The sequence below is a fragment of the Haemaphysalis longicornis genome, unplaced genomic scaffold (genome assembly GCF_048455015.1).
Source record: "Haemaphysalis longicornis isolate Haplotype H1 unplaced genomic scaffold, Haemaphysalis longicornis Haplotype H1 scaffold_14, whole genome shotgun sequence".
NCBI lineage: Eukaryota > Metazoa > Arthropoda > Arachnida > Ixodida > Ixodidae > Haemaphysalis > Haemaphysalis longicornis.
This window is the reverse complement of record NW_027526245.1, coordinates 26,442,245-26,469,158: the sequence shown is the minus strand read 5'-3', so window position 1 is coordinate 26,469,158 and position 26,914 is coordinate 26,442,245. Positions and strand designations below refer to the sequence as shown.

At 47.9% G+C, this 26,914-nt stretch overlaps 1 protein-coding gene across 1 annotated transcript in view; it reads left to right on the top strand.

Moving 5' to 3' along the window:
- The window catches only part of LOC144165213 (fatty acid synthase-like), a 229,107-nt gene that overhangs the window by 167,504 nt on the left and 34,689 nt on the right, over positions 1 to 26,914 (top strand). Inside the window, exons 22-23 of the mRNA XM_077695331.1 lie at positions 5,250 to 5,605; positions 16,522 to 16,875. Of these exons, the coding sequence (XP_077551457.1) occupies positions 5,250 to 5,605; positions 16,522 to 16,875 (710 nt within the window). The remainder of the gene's footprint in view (positions 1 to 5,249; positions 5,606 to 16,521; positions 16,876 to 26,914) is intronic.

The window sequence follows — 26,914 nt, the reverse complement described above, 5'->3', positions numbered from 1 at the left end:
ACATTGCGCGAGACCATCCTACAACGTGGACTCAGTGAGAAGCTTCTACGGCGGTATTCCGACCCTACCAGGTTCTTCAACGTGTTGGCCAACCTACCTACGAGGTGATCCCCGATGGTGATTCCGAAACATCACAACGACGCATGCGGCCCGAAGTCATCCACGTGGTTCGCATAAAACCTTGACGGATTTTACCTTTTGTTTTTTCGGACTCGTTTTATTTTAGCATGGGGTCGATGCACTCTTAGAAAGGGGTTATGCCGCGAACCATGCAGTGCATTTGCTTATGTGTTTTCTATTACCGCCCGACTGCACCGGGCTGCGTTATCTGTGTCCCGAGTGAAGCACATGTTCCAGTCTCTGTTATGCCGCACGGATTTTCCCACTTGATAGGCAGAATGTAACGCAGTAACGCCACTAGCCTAGAATAGTTTTCTGTTTTTTTCTTTTATGTATAGTGTTCTCGATGTAAATCGACGGTTCAAGAAACTCCCACGCCTAAAGATAAACGTGCGCAGAGCAGGCGCCATGGCATTCGACTCGCCGACGAACGCCGGCGTGCGTCACTTCGTTGACTGCTGCTTCACCGCCTGTGAATTCTTTCAGTTGTCTGGAGAGCACAAGTTCGCTCCAATAAACTTGTTTTCCTTCAAGACAAATGCTTCGTCCTTGGCTTCGTGACAATAGTAACCACAGTCAATTCGCAGAACTCCGTTGAATTTCATCCCGAGACGAAGGCGACAACACACACAGCTTCGGTCGCCGGTCTAGGTGCAAAACTTCATTCGGTAACACAGCACTACCTGGGGGAGCAAAAACCTTGTTCTATCAGACGTAAATTACTGTCCACGGAAGAGCCGAACCGCAGGAGGCCAACGCACTACTTACCCCATGGTGCAAACACGGCGATAGTCGCTCAGTCTGCTTGTTTGCCTGTATTTTTGTCGCTTGTTTTTTACGTGTTTCTGCTGCCGTGTATGCATACTCCAGCTATACAGAAGGCGTTTGAACTGTATCGCCCTCTCCTGCATGGACCATACTTGGTCCACAGTATGTGACAAATAAATAAAATAATAAACCTTGTGTCAACAAGGCATGAAGAGGACAGAGGCATCCTAACTGTTCCGCATCCGGAACAAATCAGCGCGGACAGCGGCGCGGTTTCATAAGCTGAACCTTGTCTCCTCACCTCTGTGCGTAACGTGTTGTGTTACAGGTGATATCCGAGATTTTCTAATGGACTGTGGAGAGCATGCGACGGAGAGGTTAGCTTTGTTTAAGAAACTTCGAGGGCGATCCGCTCCACAAGACTCTTTGGATAATATAATTTTTCCTATAAGACATTGGATAGCCGGGAGAGACATGTTGCGCCTGCTCCTCGGGTTTTTAATTGACACACGCCTCAGTGACTCCTGGTGATTTCCCGCGCATAGCGGCAAGAAGGTGTTGAACGGGGGAGCAATGGCCGGCATATCGCGCATGGGTACATCCACCCGTTAATACACATCACCACCACCACCACCAAAACATACATTTCTCTTTAGAAGCCCTACCAAGGTTGAAACGTCCCTGGTAATGGCGAAGAATGCGAACAGACATTCTTTTATCTTAGCGGGAAGCCAGAGCAGCAGCTGGAGTGGCGGATAACACGGCACGAACATGCTTCTCGAAAGCGTGATTTCAGCCGCTTTTACCTTCGGTACATACAAAATGATGCAACATGTTTTTCAGCAGTATTGTTGACGCTCGTCAGGAGTCACTTTTCTCCAATTTTTGAAAGAAATCGAGACTGGCTTTTTCTATTTTGATTTTTAAAGTGACACATTTATAGAAAAAGCACAGCAACACAGCAACTAAAGGCTCGTTAATTCGAACTCGGTTATTTAGAATTTACAGTCAATTTTAACTGACGCCCTGGTCCCGGTACAGCCCTTAGTATTTCAATGGGGGATACCTGCCGATAATTGGAACGCGTCAGTATCCAGAACTGCTTATTCGAACTGGGATCTTCTGGTTTCCGTTGCTCCTCGCCGATTAAGCCAGCCCGGAGTGATCGCAACGTGTAGCAAATAGAAAACAAACCAAATTTACTAGAAAGGAAAAACAACGAAACAAAAAAATGCAGGCATTTTCAATCTGTGAAGATGGTTTGAAACCGAAGCTGTAAATCCCACCCACCATGATTACCCTGCGACGTCACTTCAATTCACACTTCAATTCAATTCACTTCACTTCACTTCAATTCACACTGCAAACAGTGAAACCAGAGGCAAGGGAAGTTGAAGTGCACTTAATGACACCCTTTTTTTCTTCAAAGAGTTATCCTTTGCTAAGGTTGAATCAGTGCATGATTCAAGAGCGGTTGTTGGTTGAGTTGCAGTGGTAAAGCAACTGCGTGGAAACTCGTTTTTTATACTAAAAAGGAATCTCAAACCCGCTGTTAGACGATCTCCCTTCTCCTCTGTCTCTGCCGCCGCCGCCGAAGGCGAGGAGATCGGCGGCAGCGGCGGAGGACAAGTGAGATGCTATGCGTTGGTGTGAGCTTTCTTTAACTTTTATAACTCTTAGTGCATGCGCAAGGAGCGCACATGGCCGCTACACGTGCCGTTGGCAGAGCGCAGTGTCGCGAAAGGTCGCATGACTCTATCATACGGCATTCAGCGAGAACGCATGAGGTGAGCTCGCACATGTGGTCGGTGAGTGCTCCGCCTGTCTCCCCCGTCTCCGCGTGGGCTCGTAGCTAAATCGGTAAGACAGCGGGCTCGCATTCTGTTTCCCTATTCGTTCCGGGCTCGATTCTTGCGGTGCGAATAATTTCTTTTATTTGTTCGCGGAAGTTTGTCTGCTGACACCAACCGTCACGACGGAAGCCCTCCATGGTGGAGGTGAAACGCTTCGCTTTAAAGAACAGCGTTGTGACAGCTTACTTACTGCTGCGACAGCTTACTTCACTTCCGCAGCGGCTACCACACCGCCAGCGGCAGTACTCAGGCGCACGCGGTGGCAGGCTTTCTTTGGGCCGCGGTAGCTTGTATGGGCCTTCGATAAATTGGCGTGCGCAACAAACGTGTTGTAGCGCCGAATTCCCGATCCAGAGGTGTCTTCTCTGTGTTCTGCCCGAGCAGTGTGGCGCGATGTCCATTCATTCACGCCCACACACTAATTATAATGCCGTTACATTCGAACAATATGTTAGTCCAGGTAGAGTTCGAATTAACGAGCTTTTACTGTATCTCTCTATTTTTTAGACTAGCGATGTTTTAGGGATATGTTGCGACAATCTGGAGTCTCGCACGATTTCGCAATATTTTCCTGTTTTTTTTTTGTTCACGGCACAACGTAAAATTTGTTTTGACGTGTTTGTTATTTTGGTTTATTTTCGGTTTAAAGAAAATTCTAGTGAGAACGATCAAACCTTGCCGTGCGAAAAGCCCCATATTTTGGAGCTCTGGTGGAGCTCCCACACAGTGCCAAACTACCGAATGTTGTCTTACCACTAATTTGGTTGCGAATACCAATTAATAATAGCAGCTCCCCTGCAAAATGCGGTGACCTCCTGCTATATAAACAGATCATTTTTACTCCTTTAGCAATCCATCCTTTCGTGTACCATGCAGGCCGGGTTTTCGCACAGTTTAGGTAGCAATCTTTCGCATTATTAAATAGGCATTACATGTGTATCCCTTCTACTGAGTGTATCTTTAGGGAGGCGATGTGGTCCCCCCTGGTCAATGCCGCTGCTGTCTCCCGCATCGCGGAATACAAGGCGATCTGATGTGCAGGATGCTCTGGCGGCATCACAGTAGGCAACGTTGCGCTTGGCATATGACAAGAAAAGATGGTGTTGCTTGAAGTTTTTCCAAACATTCTCGACCTGTGTGGATGCGATAAGGCAGATATGAATCAGCCAATATTAGTCCCTTTCTGCCAAAGGTTGTTTGTTATCAAAATGTCAATAATTGCTCTCTTGAAGATGGCTCACCTGTGCTGGGAAACTCTCAGCACATGAGAAAATGACGCACTTTCTGCGCCATGGGACCGGCGTCCTTCTTGACCTTCTTGACAAGGGAGGGAGAGTAATTTCAGGACAGAACTAATGTGCGCGTACACGCGCATTTGTTGTTTTTCCCCATATTTTTATGCGTTAAGCGCCACCCAGAAAATAGCCTAAAACTGCAAACAGTTTTCCTCCAGCGTGCGTACTTCGCCAGAAAAAATTTGCAAAAGCGGCGCTTGTGACACACAGTTTCCAACGGATGCAGTTTAATAAAGAAGTTGTGGCCTTCGGAATGTGGGTAAAAGACTGTCGAAGTTTGAGGATGGTGATAGGGCTAGTAGAAATTAGGTCATTCGTAAAGCTCGTTCCTGTGAATGGGCAAAAGGGAAAGACGACATCGCCAGCGATAAAGTATGATGTTGGCACCGAGACCAGACATGCGCACCGCTATACAGGTGCCACCGTCGGTACCACTCTTTATTATCGAGCATAGCAGAAATGCGGTACCCCCCTTGCAAAACCTATCCTACAACGTTCATCGGCGCGGGGTACGCGGCACTGGATTTTAAGTCGTCTACATTAATCAAAGCTGCGATACGCAGCGCAAAAAAAAAAAAACACTGCGGCATTCCCGTGCCATAATTCAATACTAATACTTTCCTTTCAACATATCAAATGCACTGCTCAGGTGTTATAGAAAGGTTTTCGTTTGGTGAAAAGGGAACAGGAACAGCCAGTATATTTTTCAAGAAAATACCGCCTCACCAGGCAGCAGCTGCAGCATCAACACCTGCAACAAGAACAAGAACTATAAATATATGTTCGGTTTACTTCTGTATACGAAGTACGACGTCAAATGTTACACTGTGATGCACGAACCCCTAAATCCGGAAAACAGTTAGTTTTGCCGTCAATGTGGTCGTGTTGTGCTAAAAAGGGGGAGGAGGAGGGGCAGAAACTAGCGCTCTCATGTGTCGACATTTCGGCCCAGAATAAAGTCACTAAAAAGGCGAAATGATAAAGCGCATGAACCTTGCCAACCCAGGTGCCTCATTCCAGTTTCGGCTTTTAAGATCGATATTTCAGTTTACTATGCAACCACTAATACCAGTCGCTGCTTCTTTCTATTTTATTTCGCTGCTTTCATTATTGCCCTTAAATCACGCAGCAGTATATTCCCAGCGCAAAATATTTTTCGGGGTTTTGATTAAGCGCATACTTATGTTATTTTATTCCTTCTTTCGCATACCAGGCGTGGACCTTGTGCTGAACTCCCTCGCTGGAGAGAAACTAAAAGCCAGCCTGCGATGCCTCGCCCCACACGGCCGCTTCCTCGAGATTGGCATGTTCGATCTGGCGAAGAACACCGACCTCGGGATGGCTGCGCTGATGAAGAACGTCTCCTTCTGCGTCGTTCACATAGATGCCCTTCATTTCAACACCCCCACTGCCATACAAGAAAAGCGACGGGTCTGTGAGCTACTTCGTGAGGGCGTCGCCACGGGAACGGTCCGGCCACTCAGCTCGGTGGTGTTTCCCCGGACAAAGGCTGAAGAGGCGTTCCGCTTCATGGCCTCTGGGAAACACATAGGGAAAGTGGTTCTTGAGGTAAGAGAAGTGGGTGGCCTTGACTCTAAACCTATAGTTTGGACGCAAAACAAACTAAGGGCGAAAAATATTTCAGGTTAAGTGTCACTTGTAATTCTGTCATGATGGTGTCCTCGCTTCGTTGTAACGCCGTTATATTCCTACGGGGCATTACTTATTCTTCCTAGTATTTATAAGTCATAAACATCTGGGCTGCAAATGAGGTGGCATGGAGATCGCGCCAAAAAATTACATGGTATACGAGAAGCCATAAAATGAAACTTTAACGCAGTTCCACCAAGTGCAAATTCTGCTGAAGCAGCGGAGCCGGGGCTTGTGTTCAAGAACATTTCATTTAGCTCCGGGTTCTTCAGCATGAACACTATTAAGAGCGACAAGAACGCGGCGTCTCCGTTGGAAGACATTGCGCCTACGAGTCTTCCAGACCACGCACGAGACATAAGAACTTCGCCTTACTCCGGGTGTGGCTATGCTTCGTGCATTGATTTATTTGTCTAATATACATCAGAAAGTGGGTTTGCGTTTTCCATTGACAAAGCGGCGCCGAAAGCATATACGGTGACGCGAGTTAAATTTCTGCAGGGCATACAGAGTATTTAGACGAGCAAGAACGCGGCGTCTCCGTAGAAACGGCGCCCACGATTCTGCCGGACCACACAACGGACAACAGAGTGTCGAATTACTGCAAGTGTGGCTATAATTTGTTCACTGAATTATTTGTCTAATATACCCCAGAAGGTGCAGTTTCTTGTTGCCATCAACGCAGCGTGGCTGAAAGGGTATAAGAGAACAAGCCGAGGGTATAAGCTGAAAGGGAATGGAACCGGTAGTCACAAATAGAGGTTTACAGCAGGGTTGTCCTCTGTCGCCATTGCTGTTCATGCTCTACATGGCTGGACTAGAAAGAAAGCTTGGAGGCAGTAAAATAGGTTTTAATCTGTGTTATTCTGTGTTATAGTAGCCGCAAAGGACAGGAAGTGAAACAACATATCCCGGGACTGATATACGCAGATGACATAGTACTACTAGCAGATAGCAAACAGTGTCTGCAACAGCTCACACAGATATGAGGGGAGGAGCCACTAAACTGCGGGTAGAGTTTAGCCCAGCAAAGCGGAAGTATTGGTTTTTAATGACGACGGCTGTAAGGACTCGGTATTCGTTCAACAAGCAGCAATACCGTGGGCAAGGGAATACAAATATCTGGGCATATGGATAAACGAAGGTCAGGCGTATCTAAAAACTCATCAGGAGCTTTTAAGAATGAAAGGCAAAAGAAACGCCTCTATCATGAAGCATAGAACATTCTGGGGATATGACAGATATGGAGTAGTGAGAGGAATCTGGAAAGGAGTAATGGTACCAGCACTCATCTTTTCAAACGCGGTAGTGTATGTCAAATCAGGGCTAGAAGTAAATCAGAGGGCGGTAGGTCGATTGTCATTAGGAGCACACAGTAAAACAACAGAGGCAGTGCAAGGAGAAATTGAATGGGCCTCCTTTGAAGTGAGAGAAGAGCATAGCAAAATATGTTTTGAAGAACGACTTAAAATTATTGATGACCAGAGATGGGCGGCCAAAGTTTTACGGTATCTTTACATGAAAAGTCTGGACACACAGTGGCGGAAAAGAACTGGAACGCTCAGGACAAAGTATATGAAACCTGGAAGTGGAGGGAAAACGACCAAGGCAATAAAAAATGAAGCGAAGGAATCAGAGACAACGACCTGGAAAGAGAGAATGGACGTGAAGAAGTTCTTAGATATCTACAGGATCGGGAAGCAGGAGATCACAAGGGAAAAATTCTTCGATAATACCAAAGGGAGTGCATTGCTTTTTGAAGCCCTCGAGGGTTGCTTGCAGACAAAAACGCTTATCTGCGCGCCGGTACAATAAGAACTATGCGCAGGCGGCGGTAAGGAGCCAGAAACCATACGACATATTGTAACGGAGTGCTGAAGTATCCGTCTAGTCCTCAGTGAGGGAGCCATCCAGCTTCCGGAGGCCCTTGGCTTTAAAGGAGTACTGACACGAAATTTTTATCTTACGTTTTTTTCGCTGCTGTGCGTGCCTACCAGCCCACTAATCATAGAATGGCAGATTAGACGGTCGAGCGCAGCGTAAACATTCATTTACGGCGTCGTTTATTCGTGCCAGTTTCGGTTTCGACGAAAAAACGTAGCGGCCGCCATGACAGCATGTATCACATGGCGTCACCATTCTTGCCGTATCGCTGCCTCTCTGGAAGCGCGCGCGAGCGAGCGCACGCGCGCCCAGACCGGCCGAGGTTTTCGCCGTCCCCACAGGCCCGGGCAGCATGACGTCAGTCCCAAAACCATGACGTGTACACACTCCCGAGCAGCGCGCGCCAACCACAGCCAGCGCGTCGGCTTCGTCACGGGAGCCCCGACGTCGGCAGTTTGGGGCACGTAGCAGATGATGTCACGTCGGCCCGCTCTGGGCTTTCTCGTGCGGGCGAAGATTAAAATGGATTTTAAATATGTTTCGCTGAACGGTTGCTGTTGAAACTTGCTGGGAGATATCTCCTGATAAAAAGGAAGCGTTTTACATAGTTATCTCAGCTTTGAAATTTCGTGTCAGTACTCCTTTAAGGTTAGCAGAAACGTGAATTGGACAGCAGTAGAGGTTAGTAATAAAGGTTAGAATTTTGGTGGGAAAAGATCAGAGACAATCTGGGAAGACATGCGAGCAAAGAAGTCCAGACTTGCACATAAATTTCGTAAAGGTATTTTCTTTTTATTTATTTTGTTTGCATTTTTTGGCGAGGTGGTTTTACAGTGGCGTTGCGACTAAGGCCGCTGTACAACGCAACCCCGTTACAAAGGGGAAGCCGCTAACCATCATCATCTTCAGGAAGTGAGGAAGATTTCTGTTGTGCAAAGCGGCAGCAACGCGGGGTCTCCGTAAGAACGAGTGTTCCAAAACTGTGCACCTGACATCAGGTCTCAGTGCTGCTCAAGCACAATCCATGCCCGTATGGAGTGCCGCCTGTCGGGAAGTAAACATCATTCAAGATGTCTAAGATACTAAACTAAATAGGTGAAACCAAGCTAGCAAGGGTCTCCGTAACACAGACACCAGTCCCTCACCAGAGAAGGATCTTACCATCCTGGCGCAGCAGCTGGCCACCTCCCATCACGAACCACCTCAACTCTCAGGCCTCAGTCCCCAGCAGCTGTACAGCACCTGCCACGGTGGCGGTTAGGCCAGCGATAAAGCAGAGGCTGCTAAATCTGCACAACAGTAGCAAGGTGCCCACGAGCACTTTCATGGGACGGGATCAAAACAAATGAAAGCAGGCTTCGCAGCTTGAGTTTGTCGTGCTTAGTTTAACGCGTCCTTACTTTTTCGGCTCACATTTGTCTGCATTTTGTGATGCAATTGGGTTTGTTGACATCCTTCAGCTGTTCGTAACTGGATCGTCACTTGCTTATGTAGACGGGTTTCCTATTTCAACACACCCAACTGTGTCCAAGAGAATCCACAGGCGGGGAACAATGAAGCCTTGGTCGCTTCTATATGTGCATTATGCTCTAATCAGAGTAACACCTGTGAAAAAGGCGGTTTGTTTGCCGTAGTTAGTATGCACCGGAGGTAAAATGGAATTGCCATTGCTTGCGATCCTTGTGAGGTTAGTATTTAATAGGCTGCATTCGCGGAGAAGGAACACAGGAAGCTGGTTGTTAATTTGTTTAAACAGTAAGATACCCAGCTTTTATTTGAAACTGCTTTCAATATTTAAAATATTGTTCTCAGGATGCAGTGTTCTGGCACAACTGCGGTAAGGACTGCGGGTAAGTATTCTAATAAACTGGTTTTGGACAGTTTGCAGGGAGGCAAGGTGGGTGCTGTAGGTATTGCCCCAAGACGAAATACAGTAATAATACGGGAATGAACAGAAGCGAAGTATATCGAAAGTAACGGAGGCTGAGAGAATACTTCACGGAACTTAATCAAAACACGTATGCCGTACGCCATTTTTCTTCGCAGGTCAGAAATATCAGAGTGAAATTTCGATGTGACGGTCCAACTGAACCCCTACAAAAACCGCCTCTTCTTCTTCTATTGCAAATTTTTCCATAAATACTCGCGGGATGAAATTCAGTACACGTTCGTGAAAGGGAAAAACAACGAACCTGGTTGTAGCGAGATTAATCACTAATTTATTATTAGAGCACCAAGCCGCGAAACTTGCCAGGTCATTGTATAGTTTTTCTGTCAGGGATTGGAGGCATTCATCTGTGTTAACGATTGTTGCATCACCTGCATAAACAAGCAATCTGAAGTATTAAGGCAGTTTGGTAGACCATTTATGTAGATTATGAAAAGAATAGGGCGGAGAATGGAACCTTGAGGTACGCCTATATTTGTTATTTTGGCCTAATAGGTTTTACGCTAATAATAGTGCGGGACCACTTACTCCTATTGCTTGAAGCTTCATAAAATGAATGTGGTGGTTGATGGTGTCGACCGCTTTGGTGAAGTCCACTCATTTTGTTGTTTTATAAAGCTTCTCTTTCGCTCTTCGCTCTTTCAATAATTGTTCAGTAATCCAAGGGTTGTGAAGACAGGCGTATATTCTTTTTACATTTACGGTTCTGCTAATGATATTGAATGTGGTACAACAAAATAGGACAACGCGGTGTACAATGTCGAGATCAGAGGGTACCAGTTTGCAATCACCGATGGTCTGGATGAGTATCACCTTCATGTCAGTATCACGTATGGTCTGCATGATTGCTGCGCAGTCTTCCTCTTCCGTTACCGGAATGCCCTTCATCTCGACGTTGCTTATCCATGGGTGCTGCTCCATTTGCGCTACTTTATGAGATAGCGCCGCATTTTGTGCTTTTAAGGCCTTGTTCTCCGCAATCAGAGATGTGTTATCAGTGCGCAAGTCTTCCACGAGGCCGTTCATGTGTTCAGCGCAAGCTTCCAGCTCACTCAATCTTTTCTGATGTCAGAAAAGTTCACACCAGATAGCTGTGCTTTCACGATAAACTTGTTAAAGATAGCGTCAACGAGCTCATCAACACTCATTGAGTCTGTCTTCAAGCACAAGAACTTTTTAGGTGCGGAGCACCTGAGGACCGCACAATGTCCGCCCGCGTCCGTGCGTATAGCTGACCCACCGCGGTGGCTAAGTGGCTAAGGCGTTGTGCCGCTGAGCATGAGGTCGCCGGTTCGATCCCCGGCCGCGGCGGCCTCTTTTCTGATGGAGGCGAAAAGCAAAAACACCCGTGTGTACGAGATTTTGGCGCACGTTAAAGATCCCCAGGTGGTCAAAATTAATCTGGAGCCCTCCACTACGGCTCGCCTCATCGCCTGCGTTGTGTCGGCGCGTTAAACCCTGCAATCAATCAATCCGTGCGCATAGCATTTACATTCGCAAAAAATCACAAAGGCACCGGCACGATTCGAGCCTCTGTCTGGTAGACAAGCGAGAGTTTGTGTGGGTTGTCTTAGCCATTGGGCTACGACCGTGAGGCTAACGGCTTACTCCCTCGCCTATAACCTTAGGACCTCCAAATGTCCGTCCGCGCCCATCCGTGCGCATCAAGCGAAAATCAAGCGGTATTCAATTTGAGCCGTAAGTTGCAGTTTGTTCATTTAGGCAATAATTAAGGTGCAACGCACGGCTCAAATCAAATAACGGTCGGGGCGTAAATCAGATGTCACTCGGTGCGCAACTTGGGTGTCATTTCAAGTCCCCGTACTCCGCACCATCGCCATCACCCACGGAATGGAAATGCTGCCATTTTTTCTTCAGCTCAGCAACAGTAGGCATTGCGCAGAATTCGGCTATGCCGTACAGATATGCGCAACAAGATCAACTGCAGCAAGCGACAACCAAACAATATGGCAGCAATGGTAGCGCAACGACAAAGCAACGCATAGCAAACATTCCAGTCATACTAACCTGCGGAGTAACGAATCGTGCGTAAGGCCAGGAACGATGGGTTGTTGCGCTGCCATCGTTTCCAATTGTCACAAGAGGAATTCATCCTGTGATGGTGTGCCACTCGGGAGACATACCATTCCTTCATTTATTTCTTTTGGAAAAACCTTCGGCGGTCGTCATCAAACGCGCTACAAGCATCTTCGGAAACACTTTACTCTCTTTTTGCCTAAAACACCGTTTGTTATTTTTTAGAACCCGTTGTAAGTGCAGCTCGTTTTGCCCCTATTGTAACTGGTGCTTTTACATCCGCAAAAATATGCCTGCAAAAGTTAAAATGGTTATTTCTCATTGTGAATAATTTATTACTGCGACACCATCATCATCATCATCGGCATCACCAGCCTGTTTACACCCATTGAAGTGCACAGGCCTCTCCCATAGATTCCAATTATCCCGGCCCTGTGCCAACGGCGACCAATTTATCCCCGCAAATTTCTTAATCTCATCTGCCCATCTAACTTTCCGGCGTCCCCTGCAATGCTTGCCTTCTCTAGGTGTTCACTTTGTTAACCTTAATGAGTAACGGCAGTGTTGTACGGAACGGCGTTCCAAGTAACGGCGTTCCTGGAACTAGTTCCTTTTGTGAGAAAAGGAGGAACGCAACCGTTCCATTAAGATTTCGTGGAACTGTAACGGTAACCTGTTACGTATACGAAGGAACGGCAGAGGGAACGGCGTTCTTTCTGGAAACGTTCCGCAGCTAGGATTTGGCTGTTTTTCATGCTAAGGCGTGAAACAGGTTGTTTTATGATGAAGAGGTTATTGCGAAGTAGCGGAGAGGAAGCGCAGCAGGTGACGTCAGACGCGGACTGTACTGCCGAGACAAGTACATAAACAGGTACACCAATTACGCACACACATCAATCTAATCAATAGACTAAATGTCGCACGAGAAAGTCCCACTCAAAATAGTTCTCGCTCACTTGTGGAGTCACTGGCTTCGGATCTCTGGAGTGGTGCGCTAGAGCGGTGCCCTTGCTGTTGGCGCTGTCCCTTCAAGAGATGACGCGCCGCTGTTGCCTGCTCGCTCGTTGGTCACCGAAGAGCTCTACTTTGCAGACGCACGAGGCCTTACCAGTCACGAAGGTGCAGCTCAAAGCAGAGGTACCCTGGGCGTTGGCGTACAGCCGGTAACTACCGAACACCTTGTTCGTTGTGACCACGGTGGTCACAAAGAGCGGTCACAAAGGACGAGACAGGACATGACAGCACCGGAGGAGGACGGGCTCGGCCTTGAGGTCTCCTGGACGTGCGAGACCAGAAGAGAACTCGCCGTCTACCCCGTTCTTTCTTCGTCCGACATGGCACCTAGCTTCCGCTTCTATTTCTCCTCTTCCTTCTTCCCCACGGGATCCTCGCCGGCCACGGCCGAGCGCATGTTTTTCTCCACTTCTAAGCGCGGTGACAAGCGCCCCCTCACACAAGGCTTTAGGGTGCTGAAAACAGAACAAACTCCACAGGCCGCTAACATGTCCATCTTCCTATAAGCTGCCCAATTGCCCGCCCATCCGAAGAATGTGCTTCTTCGAAGGTCAAATACGGAAGAACAACCACGCAGCGGGCCGCAGCCTGTCCGTCAGGCTGAACCGGGTGCGCACGGCCTTGTCGCTATGTCGGTTGCAGATAGGATTGAGACAGATGCTTCGGCGCCCCTGTGATTCCTCTTTAGCCGCAACCCCTTCTTTTCTGCATAAGAGTGGAACGCGACAGCCGAGCAGTAGGAGACATGAGTGTACCGCGTTCCTTGCGCGCGTGTTATCTACAGCACAGGCAGCCGTGCCACCCGAAGGGGCCGTACGAGACTTCTCTGCTTTGTGTCAATGGATACCTTTGTCGCCGATGTTGCGCTCACGGCGTGCAAGGCGTCAAGTTCTGAGCCTCAGACTCTTGAAATATTGCCGCTTCCGCCCAAAGCGAGGTGAGATCTATCTGATCTCATCCGCAACAGCAACCATCCCTGAGAGGTGCAAGCAGAATCGGACCTTGGACGTTCTGTCGTCCTGCGGCACGGACATGGCGCTCAAACGCGCCGCTGTAAACTTTCTCACGCACCGAACCTTCGGTTTCGTGATGGGCCCCCTGCGGGCTTGCTTTGACGACTGGTTTTTGGAATAGGCTGGGTGTTATTGCGCCATCTTTCCTTCGCGTGATAGCAGTGCGACGACTGTGGGGTATCGTTACGGACGGGTTCCGACCAGTGCTTCAGCCGGGCAGCAATGGCGAGCCGAGCAGCATATACTCACGTATGATTACTAATCATCCCGGATTTTGCGGGACTGTCCCGAACTTTCATACAACGTCCCGACTCCTGCACTATCCCTCTCGGGTCAGCTGTATGTCCCGGATTTGTTCCAGACCGCCCAGTTAAACTTTTTTTGCGATCCAAAGCACGCCCACCAAGGCAAGTCACGCTTCGGAACTCAAAGTTTGATTTGATTTGATTTGATTTGATTCTTTTGCGAAAAAACAACAAATATATCACTTTCGCGCAAAGTTAACGCCAACTTGTCGAAGCAGAGCTTCATGTAATGCTGACCTTCCACGTGAAGTGCCGCATCATTTACGAGTACATTCTCCAGCAAGAGAAATTGTTGCGAGCAGCATGTATCCAGATGAAGTACCACTTCAAGAGGCCGCAACATTAATGATACAATGGATTCGTCTGGAAAATGCTGCCATAAAGGAAACCGATTTCGTTGCCTCGCTATGTTAGGGTACGCTACACCTGTACCTTCCCCCGTCCCGACTTCCTTCATTGAAGAGTTGGTAACCGTAAGCCGGTGGCTGCTGCCTGCACAGAGTTCCTCCGTTCCGGAAACCAGAAGCCAGAAGCTAAACTTAAAAACTGTAGCATAAAGTTGCAGCAGACAAGGCCGCGGCAAAAAGGCAGCCATGAAATCTCAATCCCGCAAAGTAAGACTCTGACGCTGTGTTGTACGTTGATGCACTTCCTCCGATGCTCGCGCTTGCGAGTATTAAGGAGCAACGCACAACCGTCAAAGTTATGCGCATGGCACCACACAGTGTTTCATTGGCCGTCAAACAAAATACACACAAAACAACCACTGTCCGTGGAAAGTGCGGTTTGTATGCTAGCACACGCCTATGAGCGCATGCGGAGGCAGTCTCCTGAGCCTCAGAGACTCAACCAACTTATCGCGGAGTGCAACACGGTTTAAACCTCAAGAGTTTTGGTGGAACGGCTCTCAAACATTACCAACGAAGGGTTGACAAAAAAACGGGTTCGTCTGTCCGACACCAACGTCGGACATACGAAGCACTTGCTGAGTTCAAACAAAGGAGTCTACAAAGCTGCGAATGTGTATTCTGGACATTCATTTTTCGCTCACACCGTAATATTGAATCAGCATTCATTAAATGCCTATGTATTGTTCCTTTCGATGCGGTTTCTTGTGGAAGACACATATGTACGTGCATGTACAGTAAATTGCTATTTGCACATCTGAAGTGCCGTATTCTGACTGTGCATATGAAGACCCAAGTGGAAGGCACCATATGTGTTGCACTTGTAATAGACGAGCACCACACTTCCAGTTATACATGTCTGGAATATGTCCGGTGCTTCCTAAAAATATCATCTAGGAGCGTTTCTCCACATAGTCTGCTGCCGGCAGTGTTCATATTCGTATAATATAGGTAGATTTGATTTTTGATTTGATTGTGGGGTTTAACGCGCCGACGCAACGCAGGCGATGAGGCGCGCCGTAGTGGAGGGCTGCGGATTAATTTTGACCACCTGGGGATCTTTATCGTGCGCCGAAATCTCGTACACACGGGCGGTTTTGCTTTTCGCCTCCATCAGAAAAGCGGCCGCCGCGGCCAGGAATCGAACCCGCGACCTCGTGCTCAGCAGCGCAACGCCTTAGCCACTGAGCCACCGCGGCGGGTTATAATATAGGTAGCTGGATGTGAGTGTAAATTGCTCACTTAATTTCGCCTCGTAGTTATTGAGGCACCAGATTTTAATTTAAAAAAGCAAATGTAACGTAATGCAAGGACACGTTATAATGTTCGAAGTTTAACTGGAACGCGTGGCTTTATCAATATAGAAACTTGTAATGGGAACTCGTTTGAAAATTGGAAAGGAACGAGGAAGGAGATTTCGTTCCCATTTTAGAGGAACGTGTACAGCACTGAGTAACGATTATCTGCCTTCGCATTACATTCCCTGCCCACACCCATAGTTGAACACGGAGAAGACATGGAGCGAACTGAATCCTGTGAAGCATAATAATGAACGGCCGCTGGTCGCCGGTCAGTGAGTCGCCTTTCGCCTCGCTAACCTTGGTAGCAGTGTGTATTTGCCTGTTGTATTTTCAATGTACTATGACTAAAGACATTGTCTGTCAGAAATAAAGTTACTTGAACTAACTGGATTGAATTGAATTCAATCTTCTGAGAAGCACTTTCTTTTCTGACACGAAAGTCTTCCTTCGCGGACATGCGAAGGCAGACAGGAAGGAAGGAACACATGTGTTACACGGTCGTTTCAAAGGCCTTTTTTAGGCTGTTAAACCGATTGTCTATCGATTTCCCCATTGTAAATACATATGGCGCAGTTGTGGCCGAGTGCCAATGGCCACTTGAAAGTTACCGTGTAGCACAGGCATTACACACTGAAGTTTATTAAAGTTTTGATATTGGGACAAACCGTTTATTCAACTATTTCCCTTTCGACTTACTTGGAAATGTATGACACCCACTACAAGACAGCCTTTGGAACAGGTTTTATGATTTCTCTGCCAATTCGCACGACGAAAGCCGTTGCATCTCAGGAGAACATACGAACGCACTCTCGTTGCTACTTGCCGAAAACATCGGTGGCTCTTCTGTAGTGTGCTTATGCACTCTCGTGATTGTCGTTTCCATCACTCAGGCTGTGCTGATAACCAGGCACGCCGAATAATTTCAGATACGGCCGGAGGAGACCAGGGCAGCAGATGCTCCCGTAGCGCCTCTGCAGGTGGAGGCTGTGACACGGGCGTACTTCTACGCACACAAGGCTTACGTGATCGCCGGTGGTCTCGGTGGATTTGGTCTGGAGCTTGCCGACTGGATGATCACTCGGGGGTGCAAAAAGCTGCTGCTCAGCTCCAGGCGCGGTGTCCGCACAGGATACCAGCAGCTTTGCCTAGGGCGCTGGCAGCGCATGGGTGCCGAGGTGCTCGTCACGAACGCCGATGCCTCAACTATAACTGGCGCCAAGCGACTTCTCAGCGAAGCGGAGGCTATGGGGCCTATTGGCGGCATATTCAACCTCGCCATGGTGAGTTGTGAAGGAACATCTTGCGGGATACATAGTTCAGCCCTAATGTACTCGAGTGTGCCTGAAAAAGCTATATTGACATTTAATAACAAGCCCTTAGAAAAAGTAAACGTGTTTCTTGCACTCGAAAAGACATGCAATCAGTGAATGGGGAAGCAAAGCAGTAGACAAACTTTAGCTCTAGCAATACAGACATCGCTAGGACCATAATATGCTGAAAAGCGGAATTATGCGTTTATGGCACAGTTGCTTTGTCGAATAAATTATCAACACAATTTCACTAAGCCGTGCTGGAAAATTATTCGGCTCGAGCGAGTGACTTCAAGGGAAACAAAATTTGGGATGGTGTGGAACGTACAAGAGCTAAATGAATTCATCTGGTGCTAGAAAATTGAAGTCAAATGTAATGCTGCCTCTAATATTTGTTCCCGAATGTTCGAGGCTTTTCAATGCCTCGGGCTCTGAGCCGCGCGGCAGCGGACGCCGCTTAGGTACATTTTCGTTATTTGTTTTATTTACTTCGAAACAGCCTTGGCAGCAAACGTCGAAACACCAGTCTTCAAGGAATGTGAACTGAACTATTTTTTGAAAGAGCAGCGCTTCGACAATATTTATTCTCTGCAGGCAAAGGATACAATCTTTTAATTCTGTTGAACAATTCTAAATATTTTGGTCAAACATATTACTACACACAAGTTTTAGGACATTTATTACAGCGGGAGCCTCGCTTACGCATTACTTGCCGGAGTCGGCAAGAGAGCTTACCCATACAGCGCAGCCAGAAGCTGTAAGAGAAACATTCTGCCTTCGCCAACTGATGAATCAATGCGAACGGTTCACGAAATGGGGCAAGCTCATCCTCGTCCAGGACACGCACTTTGCCCCTCAGCTATGAGAACGCAACAGCAGCAATAGAGCAAGTGTCTACATTATGGTTTAAGTTTTTGAATGGGTAAAAATCAGTCTTCATCGAGGAACGGGGTGATGTCGCCAACATAATAGGTGCTTTGAACGTCAAAGCGCTAAAAGCTCTCGCTGCAACACCTATTAAAAAAACTGCGAGTTAGACTACGTTATAGGGTACTACCGAAGCACTAATTTGAATTTGGACAGCCACAAGAACAGGCCGGTTTTAGGGCAGCTTTCTGTGCTTTGCACAGTATTCACGCTATCAACGAGGTAATCGAAAAATGCTGACAGAATATTGCGCCGTTGTGTATCCATTTATATATTATAAAAAGCATTTCACTCAATCCCCACTTCACCGGTCAGTAGTTATGTGATGACGGAGCCGACAAGACATACTATATAATTTTGGAAGATTATGCGTCGGATGCACGAGAACTGTACGGCCCCATCAAAGAGCTATAAGTTTCCTATACAAGCGGTGTCATGCCAGGCGACAGAATATCTCCGCAATAATTTACGGCCTGGCTGGACAGTGTGTTCAGAAAGCTAAAGGACACTGAATTGAATTGGTCAAGCTCCTGTTTTTGCTTTCACTGCATAGACTGGCTCAAATAAAGACACTTTTTATCGTTCAGTCGGTCGATAAGGTGGTATTTATTTTATCCAGCCAGAAAGAAAAAAATTAGTGCCCTTCCACTGTGTGAAAATGGATGACGTGCAAAGCTGGACGCTGTCCACGGAGTGCACGAAACAAAACGCGTTTATCATAATTTGCTATGGAGGATATTTCCTCGCCTATTAGCTGAATGAACGTATCACGGATCCAAGCTTTGTTCTCGCAGATAAACATGGAACTGCCTGTGTCCCTCCCGCGTCGTAAGCATCTTACTGTTTATGTAAGGCCGGGGTCATACTGCTGCCGCAACTGTCGTAATGACTTTAATAAATAATGACGTCATTTCACGTCTCAGCCACCCGAACTGCGTGACATGGGATTTTTTACCTCCATAGATCAAGGCAGGGGTTTTTCGTCGATAATCTGAACATAGTCTAACACACAAAGCAATCCGCTCTACCACTAAGGACTCCGCACAGATCCCACCGGGCCGCTTAACGTCCGCGTTTAAATGAAGCATCAGCACAATAGACATTCCATCCATCAGAACGGGCATGACACCTATTGCTGCGCGTGTACGCCTCCCGTCCTCTATCCTTCACTACAAACCTCCGAACGCACAAACCGGCAGTCATGTGCGTCTGCTTAGAAGTGACAGACGCCGCGACGGCGGGTTTCGGTCGTTTTAGGGGACAGCCCCTCGGCAGCCGTTAAAGGGACACTGAAGTGATATGTAAACATTGCGGGATTACTAGCGCAAATTGTAGTACGGAGTCCCCAGGCCATGTTTCGACCACTCTAGGCGCGTTTACGCGATTTTATTTAGTATAAAAACTAATTCGAAAACGCTGTCCTTCTCTCTTTACGCTCGCCCACTTTCTGTGGCGTTTTCGTGTGACGTCAGGAGGGGATGAGCTGGCAATTGGCTGCGCCACGGCTGCGCTACTGCACGGCTCCCCGGCCGACAGAGTCAGTCGGCCCAACGTTTCGTCCGCCGGCCGCCGGCGGGTCGTCGCAATCAAGGAGGTTAAAAAAATTGGCTTGGTCGCAATTCGAATTCGCTTAATTGAAACGAAACCAGGACACGTTTGTGAATGGAAGAATGTGCCTTTCTTTACTTGGTTTGTTTGTACACTGTATCTAGCTCCAAGTCAAGGTCGCTTCACACAAGCGCTGCACATGCGACGCTTCGCTGACTGGTACGCCAGTAGGAAAATATAAGGCCTCTTGAAGGCGGGAGAAGAGTCAGCGAAGTCAATATAGGTACTAAGCAAATAAAATCAACTGATATTTTTACCGTACAGCGTAAAACTAGGGCGCGGGAAGCACTTTTTTGCGCTGGGCGAACAAGCACAGCGGTCAGCAGCACGACTACGCATCTGCGAACGCTTTTCCGTCTACGAAATGCAATTGCTAGACGTGAGCTACTGTGGAAACTCGGGCGACGCTTACTGCACGATCGCAGTACAACAAATAGTCACCGAAGCGGCTTGAAATGCCAAAAATAAATAAAAGTGTAAACCGGTTGTGCAATATATACCCTATATTAGCAAAGCAATCGCGTTCCGCTTTGTGGCCTAGCTGTCTGGGGCGCTAGGAATACTCCGCAAATGTTTTGCGAGTCACGAGTTCGAATCCCCGCGGGTACGTGCTTTTCTTTTTTGTAAGTTAATTTTTTTGTTTTCCGCCGATGTTTTCTATATTGAGTTCACCTTTTTTGGGGCCGCAACGTTCATGGCTACACGAACTAGTTTACAAAACGCGCGCAGGCTGGCACTGGCGCGCTAGCGAGTTCTCGTTGGCGTGCTGTTGCCATAAGCACCGACTGCTTGCAGGCAGCGGGCACAGGCCAGAATGAACAGACCCTTGGCCTGGTGCGAACACGCTTTTTACGATACAGGCATGAGGGAGGCAAGCTCCAAATATGGGGGAAAAGCGCATCATTTGGGCGTCTGCGGGTACGCGGAGGGCGTTCATGCACTGCGTAGGTCTCGGCTAGTGAATGCTACGACTACCAGCCGTCCTGGGAGGCTTATCTTGTGCATTTTACAGCCGACAACATGGCAGAAGCGCGGTACGATGATTACTGAGATATTGAGAATGCCCATCCAACAAAGCCATTGGTTATGTTTTACAGAACCGAAACCGAAACCGAAACTTGTGTGACTGCTAACCTTGGGCATCGTCCAATCACGGCGCCCCTCCTCTCAACGTCACAGCCTTAGTTGGTGCGGCCGCCGCAAACCGCGCATGGTAGTTTTTCTTCTTTCGCGCTTTATGAAATAATTACCGATTTGTCAACCGGATAAACGATGAAAAGTGTGCTAATTTGAGCCAGTCTACGCAGTGCAAGCAAAAACGGGAGCTTGACAAATTCACTTCAGTGTCCCTTTAACTGGGCTTCGCGGGAGCGGCGTCTGTTTGTGTCCGTGTAACCCAGTGAGCGAACGCAGCAGTGACGAAAGAAGTGAAACGGAGAGGAGCGTCTAGCGAAGGATGAAGTGGAGTACGGCCCGTGCGGCTACGGCGTCATCTCTCTCACTGCCTCCCTCACACGTTTCATCTGTCGCCACCAAGGAGCCCACTTCCCTTGACACTTTCCCTAGACGCTCTTCCATTCATCGCTAATCCGAAACGCCTGACGTTTGCGCGGGAGGTTCAAACACGATATGCAACATGCTCGCAGCTCCCCTGTGTGGGGCTAATCCGAACCACGTGACATTTGCGCGGGAGGTTCAAACACGATTTGCAACATGCTTGCCGGCGGCGGCGGCGCACTGCGAGGTAGCTATAGAGTAGCGCACGCCGCCGCACGTTCGCTGATCAGGCGAACACTTCCTGAGACGCAGCACAAATGCGCCGTTATCGAGAAGACTGTAGCTCGTGCTGCGCACAAATTTCACATTAGGGAACGTAGTAGGCGTCAGTGCACTTCTTACGCCCATCCGTGCTTCTGTTTATTTTTCGCAATCATCTAATAACCGTATACCGCCGTTAGCTGCCGACTGCGCAACTTGCCAAAGGGGAATCGCTGGAGGCGAGAGGGGAAATAGTTGTGAAAGAGGTGTCAGCGGTTGTGAGGAGGGGCCCCGGAGCGGCGCCGAGTAAATCGATGACACCGGAATGAAAACTGGGGAAGGGGGGGGGGGGATGGGGTGGTTTAGTTAGACATATACTGCTTTGCAGTAAAAAAACTATTATGCCCGGTCTGCGGCGGCCGCACCAACTGAAGCAGTGACGTTCGAACGAGGTGCTACGTGATTGGACGATGACCAAGATTACCATGCAAGCCAGTGTCGGCTTTGGTTAAGTGAAACAACATGCTTGGTATCCCACGTTATCGTTGGCTGGGCATTCTCGATATCTCAGTAATCGGTAAACGTCGCTTCTGCCATGTTGACGGCTGTAAAATGAGTTAAAGAAGCCTACCACCACGGATTGTAATCGTAACCACCAGAAGCCGAGGCATATGCAGTGGATGAACGCCCTCCGCGCCACAGGAGAAGATCAAATGCGATGCCTTTTTCCTCCACTTTCGGAGCTTGTCTGGTTCGTGCTTGTATCATAAGAGGCGTGTTAGCAACAGGTGAAGTGTGGGCTGATTCGGGACTGCGCCCGCAAGCAGTCGGGGCTTATCGCAACACCACGCCAACGAGAACTCGCCAGCGTGTCAGCGCAAGTCTGCAGGCGTTTTGCGAAATCGCTCGTGGAGCAATGAACTTACAGCGCGAAAATGGCGAGTTCAGTACAGAAAGGGTTTCCCCAAAACAAATAAATAAACCTAATAAAACAGCCTGTCAGGGATTCAAACTTTCGGGTGGCAAAACAATATACCTAGTGCTCCAGAACACCCGGCCATAAGCCAGCGCTGCCAGAGGCGGAAATATAAAGTATAATGTACAGGCAGTTTAAATTTTTATGTAGTTTTAGCATTTCAAGCAGCTTAGGTGACTATTTCTCGAATAGCGCTCGTGCAGTAAGCGTCCCCCAATTGCCACAATATCTCATGTCCAGCGGCTGTATTCCTTAGGCGGAAACGCGTCCGCAGATGTGTCGTCGTGGTGCTGACCGCTGTGATAGTTCACACAGCTTAAAAAGAGCTTCCCGTAGCCTGGTTTTACGCTGTACAATAAATGTTTCGGTTGATTTTATTTCCTTAGTACCTACATTAATTTCACCGATGGTTCTCCTCTTCCGCCTTCAATTGCCGTTAGAGTTTTCATACTAGCGAAGCGACTTGGACCGAGTCACTGGAGTGACTTGGACTTCATAGAGTCTAAAATCAAACAAACTAAAGGCGCATTCTTCCTTGCACAAACGAGTCATAGTTTATTTTCAAGTGGGCGAACGAACTGCGACAACGCGCTGCTGGTCAGGCGATTAAACGCATGGCCGACTGATGCTGTCGGAGGGTCGGTGAGCGATGTACTGCTCAGTAGCGCAGTCGAGCCATCGTGTGTTGACGTCATACAGAACGTCGTAGGAAATCGGCAAGGAGGGTGCACAGAGGAGTATAGCATTTTAGAATTCATTTTTCTACTGAATAAAGTCGCGTAAACGCAGCGAGAGTGGTCTAAACATGAGCTAGAGAACCTAGACCGAAATTCGCGCTAGAAATCCCGCAATGTCTACAAATCACTTCAGTGTCCGTTTAAGTGACCGAAAACTGTGGTGAAAATAAATTGCAATGTCTGAACTACCTAACATTTGCAGGCGACATTACCTTGTTCGGGAAAAACGGGAAAGTGGAGATATGCTTTGCCAGCGGGGCCCGAAAAGCCTAATTGCAGGTTAAAAAATAAACAGAGAAAGATCAAAGGTTAGGTTTGAGAGGCTTGCCGAGAAACGTGACTTCAAAATAGTTAACGAAATCTTGGAAACAACAAGTGAATACGTCTATCTCCAGCAAGTCATAAGTGATGATCCCATTCATGAAAAGATGATTTCCCGCATAATCAGCTAATGGTGGGGTGGTTTTGGTAGGAATTCTGATATCTTGAATTGTAATCTACCTGTGTCGCTCAAGAAGCTCGTATACAACCAATACGTTCTTCCAGTAATGATGTACCGGGCAGAAACTTGATGCCTCACTAAACAAAGTTAAAAGAAACTTAGATCGGGCCAGCGAGCTATGGAACGAAGTATTCGAGGGGTCACTTTTAAGAACAAGACAGCAGCTGCGTACAGTAGAGACCAAACTGCTGTGGAAGACATTCTTGCTCAAATTAATGAATAAAATAGGCATGGGCGGGTCACGTCATGCGCATGGGGAACAACAGGTGGACGATTTGTTTAACAGACTGGCTGCAGCTAACCCCTAAACGCCATAGGGGTCGGCCAAATACTCGATGGAGGGATGACGGTAGCCTACGAAAATATGGGGTCTAATTCTCGAAAACGACGGCCATAGTTTCCAAACGACGGGGCAGCGCCATGCAAATGGATGTGTTCTCCGTGTAGGGCCGTCGCTTGGAGAAGTTCAGCGGGAAGAATCAGCCCTCAGAAAACCGGTGTGGCCAAGGGCGCGAAGCGACACCCACTCCCTCCCGTAATTTTGCTTGTAACTTCGCTTGTCATGGCGCTACCCCGTCGTTATAGATAATTCTGCCCATGCTAGGTAGAGTGGACTCAGCTAGCATTCGATAGACGTGGCTGGATATCTTTGGGAGACGCCATCGTCGTGCAGTGAACACAACCAGGCTGCTGTGGCGGCTGCTGCTGCTGATGATTATTATGTTAGTGTATTAAAACGATCCTTTTGTCGCCTAGCATTTATCGCAAGAACATAACTTAACAACGCTAAACTCCAAACCGAAAACTCAGCGGCATACCTCGGCCGCGTAATTCAGTGATTCGTCGTGATCACGCACTATAGGACCACAAGAGGAAGCGCATTTTCCGCCGTTCTTTTCCCGGTAAAAGCAAATATTTTTTTCTGAAAAGGCTGTTTCTTTTGGTACAATAAACATAGCAATTGTAGGTGGCTTATTTAGCGTCCCAAATGAAGGGGTGCGAATGAAATTTCACTTTCATGGCCTTGAAAATATTACATGCTTGTATGGTTGGGTTTAAGTGCACGCCGCAATTATACTTGACAAAAAACGATGCGCACTCTCTGAAAGCGTCGTTTAAGAGTGGCCTAGTCCGTATGCCACAAACCTGCAATTTTATATTTCAAGCAGACGAGCTTAGTTTTCGCATAAAAAACATGAATGATTTTGAAGACTGAGAAATAATCCAAATTTATTTCAATTTGAAAAGGCAACGTACAGCGACATACGAAAAACGAAGCCTTCTCACCGAGAAAATTTGCAGGCAAAGGAGCTGGCAAGAAAACCTGCGAAAAGGCGTTCCCAGCCCAGCACGCCTAGCTTTTATTCATTCTCGGCCGAAATCTGAGTACAAAATTTAGTGAAAAGTTAATATGTCGGCATTGCACTGAGAGCGTTGAGCTTTCAGCTGCAGATCTGTGCAGCAGCTGAATGGCCAATGCATTCTTTGCCAAATGGGGCTCTTGGGTTTTGTACCATGTGTGGGTGTGCGCTTGTCAGAGCTCTTTTCTGCAGCCAGATTGCCACTTTCGATGTAGCTTTCACGGGCCAGAATATTCGCCGGTGTTGGTAACAGTTCACTGTATCCTCTCTAGTATGGTGAAGCCCATTTGTGCCTCGTGGTCTGGCAGCACGGAAGCTTTGCAGAAACCCCGCACTTTTTTGTTCTAATGAATAAATATGCGGTCACCAAGTTGCTTTATTTTACGCTTTTTATGGGTATTTCGGGGCGGAGCTAAGCAATGAGGTCTCCGTGTGCTTTGCCAAAGGCAGCCTAGCTGAGCCAATACCACCTACGTCTTTCAGCGGCGGCGCTTCCTCTTTCGTCTTCCAAGCAGGTTTAGGCAAAATGAAGTTATCATCATCATCACCAGCGGCCGCATATGAACAAGAAAAGGGATTACGCGAAAGATCCCAGACAAGGAAGGAAATACAAAACAGAGTGCGCTGCTAGAGAACGTTGTTTGGCTGGGCGGAGCTTCGCATGCAGCCACGTTTTCTGGTCGCCTATATAAATCTCCGTTTGTTTTGGCCCCCAATTCGGCTGGTGCGATTTTTGCCACGAAACACTGTGTATATTCACATTTTTTTGAAAAACAGAATTTATTATAACCCACATATTAGGGCGCACCAACTAGTCATAACAGCGTTGCACTAAAAACACAATTATCCAGTACGTTTTCATGCAACATGGTCAAACTACGCACTGCACAACAATTGTGTGGTATGGACAACAAGCTACAAGCAAATCAGTTCACTGAGAGTTCACCAGCGCAAGAGAAAGAGTTCATAAACTATACCGACCTCAATAGGGCACAAGAGAAACGCTTAGGATGTTGCTCCTGACCATTATAAAGCGCGTAGACCCGTGCAAAAGAAAAGCTTCTTCTCCGAGAGCTGCCAACTCGTGCTCCATGTGATTCATGAGAATCTAGCGGACGCGCCACAGCAGTGGGAACATCGTCCGTTGCGGCCGGGCTCGAAGATATGCAGCAGCACGATTTCACCGCAAAACAAAAGCACCAAAACATATAAGGAATTTCCCTAACACATCATTCGAACGAGTGTTCATTCCAAGCGTGAGTCCGAACATCCTGCTTAATACAGACCAAAACGTTGCCGCTACACGACAGTGGGACAAGGCATGTTCTGATGTTTTAGTGTGAGCGCAGTGCGGACACCGTACAAAACGCACAACGCCGAATCTCGCCAGACGACCACACGTCGGGAGAACTTCCCAGAAACGTAACCAGCCGAAATCCCGAATACAAGCCTGGAATGCCGCCGAAGGCAGCTGACGCCAACGGACACGGCGTGACCTTCCTATTTGGTGGTTTTCTAATTGGGTTATTTCCAATTTTTCGCACACTTCGCTTGCCGTACTTTCCCCGAATGGCTTGGTAAGAAAGACTGGAAATTTCGCAATGTTTGTAAAATCAACGCATAAAATGGCGGCGGCTGCTCAGCACAAGGACCAGCGATGCGTACGTCATAAAATATTTACCGGGAAGTTCCCATAAAGTACTATAGCAGTGCCTTCTCTGGGTACTCGTCTGAGGGTACAAAGTTGATCACTGCACGTACCGCCAGCACACTACACATGGTTTCAAGCAAGGCAGACTAAAACCACCCATTGACTTGGGCAGCCTCAGCAGCGCTCGTGACATTTTCTGTCTCGCCCGCTCAGAAGAACGATCCATACTTCGTGCCGAACTGTCGGGTGAAATGGCGCGGCGGTTTTGCTACGCGTGCTACATAAAACAGCACCGCCGAGACGGACGACTTAATTATGTAGCTTCGCCCTGCAAGAAAAAGCATGAACTTTGCTGCACCTCCAGGACGCTGCTGCGCATTCTCGAGGAGGTGCTTCCACGCGCTACCTCACCCGAGGAATGGAAAACCACACCAAGTACTGAAACACCCATCACCCATTCTACGTCGCCCGCCAAGGCAGAAGCAAATG